The sequence below is a fragment of the Zonotrichia leucophrys genome, chromosome 18 (assembly GCF_028769735.1).
Source record: "Zonotrichia leucophrys gambelii isolate GWCS_2022_RI chromosome 18, RI_Zleu_2.0, whole genome shotgun sequence".
NCBI lineage: Eukaryota > Metazoa > Chordata > Aves > Passeriformes > Passerellidae > Zonotrichia > Zonotrichia leucophrys.
The window spans coordinates 2763149-2775074 of NC_088187.1; the positions used below are offsets into that span (position 1 = coordinate 2763149).

General features: G+C 46.1%; 1 protein-coding gene across 4 annotated transcripts in view; it reads right to left on the reverse strand.

The window, feature by feature from the left end:
* RECQL5 (RecQ like helicase 5) overlaps positions 1-11926 on the reverse strand; it is a 38329-nt gene that overhangs the window by 25983 nt on the left and 420 nt on the right. For all 4 annotated transcript variants that reach the window (XM_064728705.1, XM_064728704.1, XM_064728706.1 and 1 more), the window contains exons 2-8: positions 11680-11801; positions 10405-10526; positions 7734-8252; positions 7092-7197; positions 6436-6547; positions 4161-4323; positions 3755-3837 (exon numbers count right to left, since the gene is read on the reverse strand). In XM_064728705.1, coding sequence (XP_064584775.1) covers positions 3755-3837; positions 4161-4323; positions 6436-6547; positions 7092-7197; positions 7734-8252; positions 10405-10526; positions 11680-11800 — 1226 coding nt within the window. In that variant the 5' untranslated portion in view covers position 11801. The remainder of the gene's footprint in view (positions 1-3754; positions 3838-4160; positions 4324-6435; positions 6548-7091; positions 7198-7733; positions 8253-10404; positions 10527-11679; positions 11802-11926) is intronic.

Genomic DNA, 11926 nt, shown 5'->3' on the forward strand with positions numbered 1-11926 from the left:
CAGAGGCCACAGTGGGCCTTTACAAGCCCTGCCACAGCTGTAGGAGTGGGTAAAGCCATGAAGAGGAAGAAATGTCTGAGGAACAGCTGAAATAGGACTTCTAAGTTGGGTTCAAGGCCTTTGATTTGATTAGATTAGCCACACCTTTGCAGGAATTAATCAGCTGTTAATCATTTACTTCAGCCCAAAGAGGAAACGTCCAGGTTACCTCTACAAGTCTCCAGGTACAGCAAGGGGTCCCCTCACCACAGGCCAAGATCTCTTGGAGGAGTGAAGAGGAGGCAACAGAGGAAACACCTACTACAAACCACAACAGCTTCAGGTATTTATAAAATGTCATACAGCTCTCCTTTCTGGGAGGTGAACTGCACTTAGCACAAGAGACAGGAACTTCCTGGGGGATGCAGTCCCATGGGATTTCTGCCTTTGGGTCTAAGGAACTTATATCTAGCCTGCCTCATTCTTGAAGGCAAAGGAATCCAGAACAGCTTTGATGTCCTGTGGGCTGGTTGGTTAAAGGCTGAGCACAGTGATCTGCCATCTACCCAGAAAACAAACCATTAACTGAATAAATCTGGCTGTTGAGAAAGAAACAAAAACTTCAGCAAGTGTGAGTTTGTGCTTCAACTCAAATCCAGCCTGCTGAGCATGAAACACTTTACAGGAGTAATTCTTCTTCTTCTTAGAGTATGCAGGATACAGACATAAGAGGTAGCAAATCAAGCAAATTTTCAAAAAGAACCTGTAGCTCTTCCTGTATTACATATGCATAATCACATTTGCAAGAAAGTGTGAGAAATATTCCATCATTTCCCTTGAGAAGCAGAGAAGCTTTAGTAAAACCACAAGATGCTCAGTAAGAGATGCTGGATGTTCTTTAGAAAGCTGACAGTGAAGTCATTATTCAAAGTGTCAGTGAAAGAGCAAGTGAGTAGAAGCCACTGAGATCCCAGTTTAAATTATTACTGGACCTCCTTGTGGGAGGAAAATTTATGCTTTTATTGCAGAGTAACAGAAACCATTACTAAAGCAAACTTCATTAGCAGGAGTTTAATATAAAATTAGGACACCCTTATTAACATATTTGGACTATTCAAAGCCCTATGGAAGAAACAAGTTGTACATGATCCTTGCTTATTATTGGTGGGGCTTTTTGCTTGACTTTTTTAAAGTAAGTGTTCCTTTAATCTCCATTGTGACCTCAGAGTTTAAGCCCCCAACTCTCCCTTTTAGAGATCCCTGCAATGGTATCAAGGAATTTCTCCCACTGAATACTTGTTTTTCATGTATAGGCTGTACAGCTGACACAGAGTTCATATTGCACATGCTGGAGAGACTGTATTATTGAGAATATTGATAAGCTATGATTAAAATAAATCTCAACAGATTGCTGTAGAGCAAGCAGCTTTTCCTCTTTGTAGATCTGATTGTTAAACCAGTCTCAGCTGGACTTCTTCTGGTTTATGCTCCCATTTCTGTGAAGGGTGACCCTCCTTTTGGAGGGGGATGCCTGCAGGCACAGACACCATGCACACCTGCACTGGTTTTGGGGCTGAGGGCATGGAGAGAATACAAGACCTGACCCTGTTGTTGTCTGTCCCCAGCAGGGTGTAAGCCAGCATGTCACTAGAGCAAGAGGCATCCTCAGAGCTGCAAGACCTAAAGAGCCTGATTGCAACAAGTGGTTGGGCTCTTGGAGGGCTGGTGGTGATTGTCATCTTCTGCTCTGTTTTTATTGCTCTCATTTTGTTTGCTGCTATCTTTGGGTGCTGCACATCTCCAAGGCACAGACGGGGTGGCTCATAGCCAGCAAAGTGGGGACACAGAACTTGGTACAGCTGAGCAAGAACCAGCCTGGGTACAACCTGATTGTGTTGTTCACAGAAAACTCTCACCTCACTCCCTGCGTGGTTATTTCTCTTCATGCAACTTCCCTGCATCAAGAACAATGTCCCAGTGGCAGCAAGTTGTTCTGCAGGCCACAGCAAACTCACTACATGAGCCTGTCTGGATTCAGGAACCGCAACATTCAGCGAATACCAAAGTAAACTCGTCTCTGATTTTCATCTTTCAAGCAAAACCACCAGCTAGAGGTGGCAAATGGTCAGCCACCACCTAAATCTGATAAAGATGTGTTCTGCTGCTGCAGCTACGTGTGTTGGGAGGGGGGGTTTCATCTTGTAAAAGGGCAGTAGGAAACTCTGGCCCTGAAAGCTTTGAACCCACTCTCTAAAAGCAGCTTAGACCATTGTTCTCCTGTCATACTCAGGCCTAAATACACTATGCAAAAACTTACTTGCCAGTACACAGTCTGTCTTTATTTGTTCTTATTTATTACCTTGCAAGGTCACAGTTTGAGGTTTGCTTTCACTGTTTAGATAGTGAGTAGAACTGTATTAATTCAATATGTAAACAAGAAATGCAACGTGGCTTTGCTTCCCACAGCACCTCAGTCACCTGCAGAGTTATGAGCAGGGAAGCCAAGCAGGGGTGCTGCACTATGGGACTCTGGGGTGCACACCCCATGATTTGCAGTTGGAAGAGTGGATCAAGCTGGGTAAGGGAAGAAAAAGTCTGGGAGGGGTGATTTCTGATTAAGTCAGTGATATTCCCTTACTCAGATTATTACTTTGAGGGTGGTGAGATATTGGGACAGGTTGCCCAGAGAAGTTATGGATGCCCCATCCCTTGGAAGGCCAGGTAGGATGGGCTTGGAGCAACCTGGCCTAAGGGAAAGTGTCCCTGTCCATGGCAGGGGGTTGAACTAGGTCATCTTAAAGGTCTCTTCCAACCCAAACCATTCTATGATTATACAAAAGTCAGCCACTACAGCCATCTGTGATCTGGGGCAGAGCTCCTCAGACAAGTGGATCAAATTCTTAGGAAAAGAAGTCTCCCAGCAGCTACTTCACAGCATCACCCTGACTTTGGACAAAGAAGTGCCCCTTCTGAGTGCCCCAGGGCTCAGTGCTGTGCCACACTTCACTACAAACAAGACCATCCCATAAACCCAGGATTTGTTTGCCAAACATGACAAAAAGAGAACACTCTCACCAAGGCACCAGAAAAGCAGCATGTGTTACATTCATGCTGAAAAAGCTGTTCTAGACCCACATGTGAAAAATGAAACAAAATGAAGAACTTGTAAGCATGACACACAAAGATCATTTTCAGTTAGTGGACATATACTGCTCTCTTCTTGGCAAAATTACAGCTTTGATGTCTGACCCAGCATAGAACAGCAATTAGTACAATTACAGCATGCAGGGCATGAACTAAACCTGAACAAGGCATGTTGTGGTTGCTAGTCTGCATTTAGATTGGGCACATCCATAATTTGAGCCTGTTTCTGAAACATTCTAAGCACCACCAAGTCGTTCTAAGGTCAGTGAGAATCACAGACACTGCAGAGTGGAGATGCTGAGATTTACAGAGACATTAAATCCAAATGCTTCCATCCCATGGCTCTCTGCCCCCTTAGGAGAGGAGTGAAGGAGGAGAGTCAAAACAAAAGCAAATGCAACAAAGTCAACCCATGATCAAAGATGGAATATTGTAAAATGTATCACCAGAGAAGTTAAACATCCTCCTGACTTGGTCAGACTCCAAGACCAAGGTCTCAGTTAGCTCAGAGGTGGGAGTGTTAAGAGATTTCTCAGGGACACATGCAGCATCTCAGCCATAACAGTTTCTTGGAAGAACAGGGCATGTTTTCCCCAGCACTAACAGTGGTCTGTGAAAGAAATGCACTCACCCCAGCTCCTCACAGAAGTTCACAATGGCATCAAAAGCTGTCATCACAGCTTTGTCAGACTCTTTTAAGGTGCCTTTTTTTTCCTGAAAGTAGATGGGATAAGGAACTGTAGTCTTCAATGTAAATTTACACAGAGTAACTCTAGCAATGATCAAATCCAACCCTTCTGAGCTACATGGCAAACAGCTACAGACACCTCCCTGTCTCTGCTCTATTCCCCTGGCTCTGGCAGCCTTTTCCTTCCCTGCCTCCCTTCCTTCTGCTAGCCCTTGAAATGGGGCTCCACACAGCTCTAGACTCAGAACATTTCATTTCATCTCTTCCTATTCAGAGGTTACTGCAGGCAAAGCAGAGCAGAGCAAGGCAGGGTGATGCAGGCAGGGGGGTACAGTTCTGCAGCTCTCACCTGGATGTTAGAGAGCTCCTTCTTGATCAGGAAGCTGACTTGATCCCTGTCATTCCTTGAGTAATAAAGGCGACAGCAGGATGGTTTTCCATCCCTCCCAGCTCTGCCAGACTCCTGGTAATACCCAGCCATTGACTTGGCAATATTCCAGTGGGCAACAAATCTGCAAGGGGTAAAACAGGGAACGTGAGGCTGCAGGTTTCTCAGAGACTGGTGTCTGTGGGCATCAACAACAGCAAAAAACAGGGCAGAAAACATAAAAAAAGAGTGAACACAGCAAGAGAATTTGCACACTGAAGTTTTAGTCCTCTTAACACACAAGACATGGAAAGCAGCAGAGCTGTAAGAAAACAAATGCACCTGGGCAGCATGTGGGCAGGATGCCACTCCACATGGATAGAAAAGAATGAGCATTTGAATATCCCAAACATGCAAACAACTGTGCAGCTATGAAGACTGGGAATAAAAACACTGAATTCAATAGTTTGGGAGATTTTACCAATATAAATACCAATTATAAAATACAGCATTAATAGAAAAGTCATATTTATTTTGTGGGACACAACTGCACCATTACAAAACACATTTTTAAATACCTTCTTTTAAAAAGACATTTAGCCAAAATCTCCATGGGAAATTCCACCTCACTGTGCTTCTCAGATGAAGACAACCTTCCTAACCAAAAAATATGACTACATAATCATTACTAAATTTTATGTAATCTCTGCAGGAAGGCTTTCAACACAGCACTGCAAGACTGCTTTAAACCTGCTTGTACCTGACTATTCAGCAATGCAGCTTATACCTGTTTTGGGAGGATTGCACAGCAATGCTGCCAATGTTTTCAAGTCTGCCTCAAAGCCAGCATGACCCAAGGGCAGGTATGATGCATATGGGTGTAGCTAAAGATTAAATGACAAAAGCAAGCAAATGTGTTTCTTCAAACACAAACAGCCCAGGAACAGGCCAAGCAGGAAGCATCAGAGCCCTGCACATTTAAACCCCATCAGGAAGTTTGCTGAAGAAATTGATAGATAATTTTAAGCAGAACTGAATTAACAGTGAAGACAGAGGAGCAGATTCCATCAGAATAAAAAGGGACACCACCTCTGTTTTCCCTTTTGTCCAGAAGAGTCACCTCCACAAGTTGTCAGACCTGATCTGATTTGGTAACATATCCATGAATACTCAGAAATCTGCCAGCACAGAGCAAAGGCTAAGCAGCAGTGCCTTGTTAACTAGGCTTGGGTATAATGTTCTTTAAGTTATTTTTAAAAATCTTGTAAAGAGTCGTTTTAACTCTTGTAAGGTAACCAGATTACAAGCATATTTCAGCTATATTTCACTTTCAGTTACTCTCTGCCTTTTTTAATGACCACTGGACAGGGCAGAGGGCTTCAGCAGGTCATTAATTCATGTCCTAGGAGACTCCTCACTTCTCTGTTTGGAAAGATGCACCAAGGAGTACAATTGTCACTGCTATGGCCCTGTTTCCTGGCAGCACAGTGACAAAGGCTGGCACAGCTCAGTGATATCCTGCCCTTCTCTCACAGTATTCAGAGCAGCTTCTGTATGTGGATTTTAGAGATCAGGTCAGTTGTGGGTGTTGTCTGAGCTGCACCTGAATTTTCCCTCCAGTAAGTGCTCACAATAATAACTCAGCACAGCCATATTGCAGGGCAGGAATTCCAACCCAGAGCCCTTATGGGGACAGCAATCTCAGGGGAACAGCAAACCATGTGCAAAGTTTCTGTCCTTGGACCAGAGCTGTATTTTTATATGGTTATTGCCATTTGTGAAGGGCTATTTTTTCCCTATTGCAATGCAAGAGATCTCCAAAAAAAGCTGGCTCTGACTATTTTAATAGAGCGTGGGTGAATTATTTTAGGTGCAGATTTTCTTTCCACTGCTTTTAGACAGCAACTATTGCACTGAGAGAAGTGAAAGAGACAGCTGTGATTGCACTGAGAGGGCTCTTTCTGAAACCCTAGAGGGTGTGGCAGAAAAGCATTCCTCCCATTTTCTTGATTTTAAGGCTGACTGGCAAAGAGCAGCTCTGCTGCCTTGTGTTTAATGTTTTTACAAAGCCTTCCCAAAGGTTTAGTTTTGCTGCTTTCAAGATAAAAAACTTCCAGCACTGGTTTTGTTGGTTTAAGCAAGTGTTCATCACTTCAGGCAGTTGAGTCAGGTGGGTTAGGTAACAGAGCCTGAGACTTTTCCTTCCCCCTGCTCAGGTTTCAGTCTCTGATGGTGCACAGCACTCAGCCTCACACACCTGACATTGCCTTTGTCTACTCCCATTCCAAAACTGATGGTTGCAACAATGACAGGGATCTTCTCCTCCATCCATTCATTCTGGACAGAAGTCCTGTCAGCTGCCTTGAGCCCTGGGAAGGAAAAGAGAAGAAAGTAAACAACAGCACAAAAAACCAGACCAAAACAAACAAACAAACCCCAACCCCCCAAAAGAAAAGTAAACCAACAAAGAAACCCATCAAACAAAACAAACCCCACCCCAAAAAAAAGAAGGAAAGAAACAAGAGGATTTTCCTTCTCATCCATTCCCCCATTGCAGGCACACTCCCTCACTAAAACTGTCTGATGTACACACTCTTTTCTTCCCAGTGCTTGAACTGGCCTGGGACCAAGCAGAAGTCAGCAGCAGCTGGTTTTATTCCAGAGAAAAACATCTAGCTCCCCACCCAGGATAAAAGCAGTTGTTATATTCAGGCCATGAAAGATCCAACAAAACCAACAGTTCTGGAGACAAGGGAATGCCATTGTGGTGAGGGCCTGCCCTTACCTCACAGACCTGATGTGTGAGCATCACACAGAGTACAGAGCAGGCCTAGAAAGCTCTTTTCTAGGTAGCCCCAAGCCAGGTGGCAGAGTTCAGTTCTCCCAGGCAGTGAGAGATGCAGACTGCAGTACCTGCATGGTAGGCCTTGGCCTTCAGCCCTCTGTAGCTCAGCTCAATGGCCAGCTGGTCACACACATCCCTCATCCTGCAGTACACGATGCCACAGCCGGAGTACACCTGGGAGCCAGGAGACAGAGCCAGGACAGTGCCTCAAGTCAAACAACTGAGCTGCAAGTACAGCCCCTCATCCTCTCCCATCTCACAAACACACCCAGCTGCAGAGGTTATAGCTGAGCTGCAGAGTTATTTTGAGAATTAGTGTTAGAGCAGGCAATTCAACACTTCAAATCCTTCTGCTCACCCTCACAACACTAAAAATGCAGAACACAAACATACAATGGTCACAGAAGATGTGACAAAGCAAGTGGAAATGCTTGTTCTTTATTCCTAATCAATTTTCTTTTAGACTAACCCCCTTCTTAGGATATCTCTGACAGGACCACAGCCTTCACACTCTACCTGTTTTGGGGGAACTAAAAAACATTTGTGTGCACTTTCAGACGACTTAGAAAATACACACAAGCACTCTCCTTCCTGGGACCTCCTCAATTCCTGCCACAAACCTGCCAGGGCCTCACCAACCCCTGAAAGTCCAGGGAACATTAGGGTTGATCTTGTCCAGTTTAGTTTTCTTCCCTAAAGGTAAAACCTACCCCAGCAGCTCCCTTCACTTCCAGCGCCTTGAGACAGAAATCCTTCAAGTTGGCGTAGGGATCAGCGAGGAGCTCTTTGAACTGCACATCATAGAACAAGTTAGATCTGAAACAAGGAGTCTTGAAGGTGGAAAGTGGCTGCTTGAGCTTGAGAGCTGCCACCACGTCCTCCTGGACCTGCTTGGTGGCAGTGGCAGTCAGGGCCACGCAGGGGGTGCGGGGGACGCGGCTGCGCAGGGAGCCCAGGCGCAGATAGTCGGGGCGGAAATCGTGGCCCCACTGGGACACACAGTGAGCCTCATCTATCACCAGGTAGGACAGCAGGTTCCTGGCCACCAGGGAGTTCAGTGTTGGCTGGAAGGAAGAGGCAGCTGCCATCTCTGGGGTGATGTACAGGAGCTTTACTTGAGGCTTCTCGCTTGCCAAGTCGGCCAGGATGGTTTTCTTCTCCTGGGCAGACAGCTTGGAGTTCAGAGAGCAGGCTTTGATCTTCAGAGCCAGCAGGTGATCCACCTGATCCTAGAGTAAAATCAAATGGGAATAAAGAAAGTCATCAGCACCAAGAAAGACTAGTAGGGAGAGCCAGGTGAGGCCCCAGCTTCCACCTCCAGGATCAAATCCCAGGACCTACAGCCCTGTTAGTTACAGCTTCCATTCTAGATGCCTTTTCCTTCACCTGTGAGCTCCATCCAGCTCTGACATTCAGATGCCTTTTCCTTCACCTGTGAGCTCCATCCAGCTCTTACATTCAGATGCCTTTTCCTTCACCTGTGAGCTCCATCCAGCTCTTACATTCAGCTCCATTTTTGTGCATCCGTTCACTTTAAGACAATTTTTTTTTGCTGCTAGGGAACACCAGCAGGGATCTGTGCAGAACAACTCATCACAGGCTCAGTGACCTGAACACATCTCAGCATTTACACTACAGAGCTGTCACAGATGGAAAATGAACACTCCCACCCTGCAAGAACAGGGAGCAGCTCACTCCTAAATAACTGCAGCATGTCCTAACACAACTGAGACAGGACAAAGTGCAAGGACCATGCAAATCACCACTGCAGCAGAACCAGAAGCATGGGTGACAGCTGTGTCATGAGAACCAAGAAGAAAACATTGCATCACATCCAGATGAACACTGGCCATACAAATTCACTTCCCTGTCCCCTGCTCACTGGCACTTGACTTGCACCTGACATTTCAGGATATGAAGAGTCCTGAAAAGCAGGTATCTCATTATTTTACTCAATATCTGGCTTCAATAATTGATTTAATGTCTGTTTCTGTTTTCTGTTCACTGTCACCCCTCAGCCTTCCCTATAATGAAGTGTACAGGCTGAACTCTTGAACTTTGGCTACATCATGATCATTTCAGGCACAGCAACCCCTTCTCAGGGCTGGATGAGAGGACTGGGGGTTTACTCCAGCTCTTTCCTCTAAGACTCACCAAGCCCATCTCAACCTATTTGTAACTCTCTTATCAATGATATCTTAACCTCCATATCATTAATATTGGCCAGTTTCATCAGTAATCCTCACACTTGGAACAAATTCACTGTTTATAGTATCTTCCTGAGAAGTACCACCAAGCCTGCTATCATTTTCCATGTGTATTACAGACTGTAAAGGAGTTCAATAATTCCACAAATAGCAAATCCCAAACCAGCAGCCTGCAGCAGCAGATGTCACACAGTGCCAATGGTCTGCACAAGTCTGAGCAATGCTACAGCTGCTCTTACAGGAAATTGTTTCTCCCAACAGGTGATGAAACAGTAGAAAAGGCAAAGCAGAGGAAAAAAAGTCTCACAGATGAAAATGCTCATAGAGCAGCTCTACTAAACCAGCTTCTTCCCATCACAGATTGACTGCAACAAAAAGACATTTTGATGCAGAATGAATTGTGCCTTCAAAGGCAACTTCATCACTCCTGGAGTTATTAGTTTATAGGTAAAGTAGCAGGTTTTTTTGTCGCAGACATTTTTTCATAGAAATCCTTTCTTTCACATTTGTCCATCTTCTGGGAAGCAGAGCTCCAGAAGAAGAATGTAAACAATTGTTATCAGCTGCTGTGAAATGTAGCAGGTGCCCCTGTGATTGGCTCATCTTCCATGTGTACCATTAAAGGCCAATCACAGGAGCAGCTCAGGGACAGATTCCCTGGACACAGAACTTTGTTATTCATTCTTTCTATTCTATTCTTAGCTTAGCAGCCTCTGCAAACTCTCTCTTCTTTTTCTTTTTAGTATAGTTATAATGTATTATATATCTTATATGAATAAACCAAGCCTTCTGATCAAGAAACAAGATTCTCGTCCTTCTCTCACCACAGTGACCGTCTAAGGACGCTGTAATATTTTTTTTCTGGTTAAAGGTCTGTCTTTTGGTGCATTTGAGTTACTCTGCTTTGCTGCTAATGTCTGGAGAAAATGGAGAAAGGCTCAGTTGTAAAAACCACCAGGTTATTATTAAAGGCAAAACCATCCTTATAGAGAAATGCAAAGCATCATAGCAGAGATACTCTGCTGTCCTCACCTATCCCAGGGTAAGGAAAGCACACTGAGCCATCAGGAGAATCCAGAGGCAGGTGAGCAGCACAAAGACAAGAGGGCAGCTGCTGTGCCTCCAGAGGCTCCCCTTCCCTGGCTGCTACTCCCCAGCCAGCAGAGACAGTTACCTGGATCAGTGCAATCAGAGGTGAAATGACAATGGTGATGCCCACTGCCAGAACTGCAGGAAGCTGGTAGCACAAGGATTTCCCTGCCCCTGTGGGCATGCACACAAAGACATCCTTCTCTCCTGCAAAAACAACAGAAGAAAGCTCAAGGCCTCTGAGTGGTGTTGAGTTCCTGGGGCTCAGGCAGGAACAGCACCTGTGTGCTTGTACCAGGTGGCACAGCAACAAAACCCTTTAGTGTAGGTTCTAAAAGCACAGCAACACTTTGCATGCCAGCAGTGCTTTCCTTCAAAGAACCTCAGATTGCTTTGTAAACATCTAGAGGCAGCTGTACAAAAGTACCAGAAGATACACAGAAACCAAGATAAAGAGAAGTTAAGTTATTCATGCTGAATCTCCTCCAGAAAAGGAGGAGATCTCCTCCTGCTTTCACTCATTTTACAGCCCTCCACTTACCACATTACCAGCCCCACGACAGAACTTCACCACATCCTCTTAAAGCTTATCCCAGAAAGGCCCCTCACATGAAACAGGAGCTGGAAATCTCCACACTGATCACATCCTGCAGTGAGGGACTGCTCCTGCACTAACCAGGATCCAGCTCAAGCCAGGAAGGTGCAGAGACACCAGGTTAACAGGCAGAGACACCTTGCACACCGAATCCCACTCCTGACAGGTCTGTTGTCAACAGTGAGTGGTGACAGATGGAACTGAGCTGGGCACTGCTCTGATTCACACTGAGAGAGCTGCTGGGGGAGCTGGCAGCTTGTTTGTGTGAGCTGCCTGTCGGGCCATGTGTCAACACCAGCACAGAAATGTTTCTGATAACGGCCCCATGAGTCTGAGGATCTCAGCTATGCCAGGAAATCAAGTCCTCTGCTGGCATTGTCTTTAACACAAGGACAGTTTTACTCTGAAAATGTCTGAATGTTTGATGCCACCTGACCACAAACACACTGGCAGGTGTGAGGAGACAACTAGAAAAGACACCAACAATGCTGCACTTCCCATTTCCCATTTCCATGGCTGATACAATGACGGTGTCACAAAGCAAATGAAAGGAAAAGAAGCAGGAAAAGAAGCAGAGCTCGTGTGCAGCACGTGCTGCAGGGCCACCGAAGCCACCTCAGAGCAGAGGAGGGCGGGGAGGGCAGGGCACTCAGGGTGGGATCTGCTCACAGCAGCACCACAGCAGCTCCTGCATCCTCTGCACGGATGCAGACGGACAGACGGACAGCCCGCCGTGCTCCACACGTCTCCCGTGCCCAGCCTCACCTCTCGCCACAGCCATGGTCGCACTCTCCTGCAGGGAAGTCTTGAAGGACTCGAAGCCGAAGACTTTCTGCAGTGTTTTCCGGACCCTGCCCTCCAGGCCCGCAGGAGCCTTCCCGCTCATCCTGAGGAGGCCACAGGACCCTGAGCTCCACCCGGCCGCTGCCACCCTCCCCTGCCCCGGCCTCCCCCAGGGCTCCCCTGCCCCACTCCCCCTTTGGGCGGGTCCCTCAGGGATGCTTATGCAGAC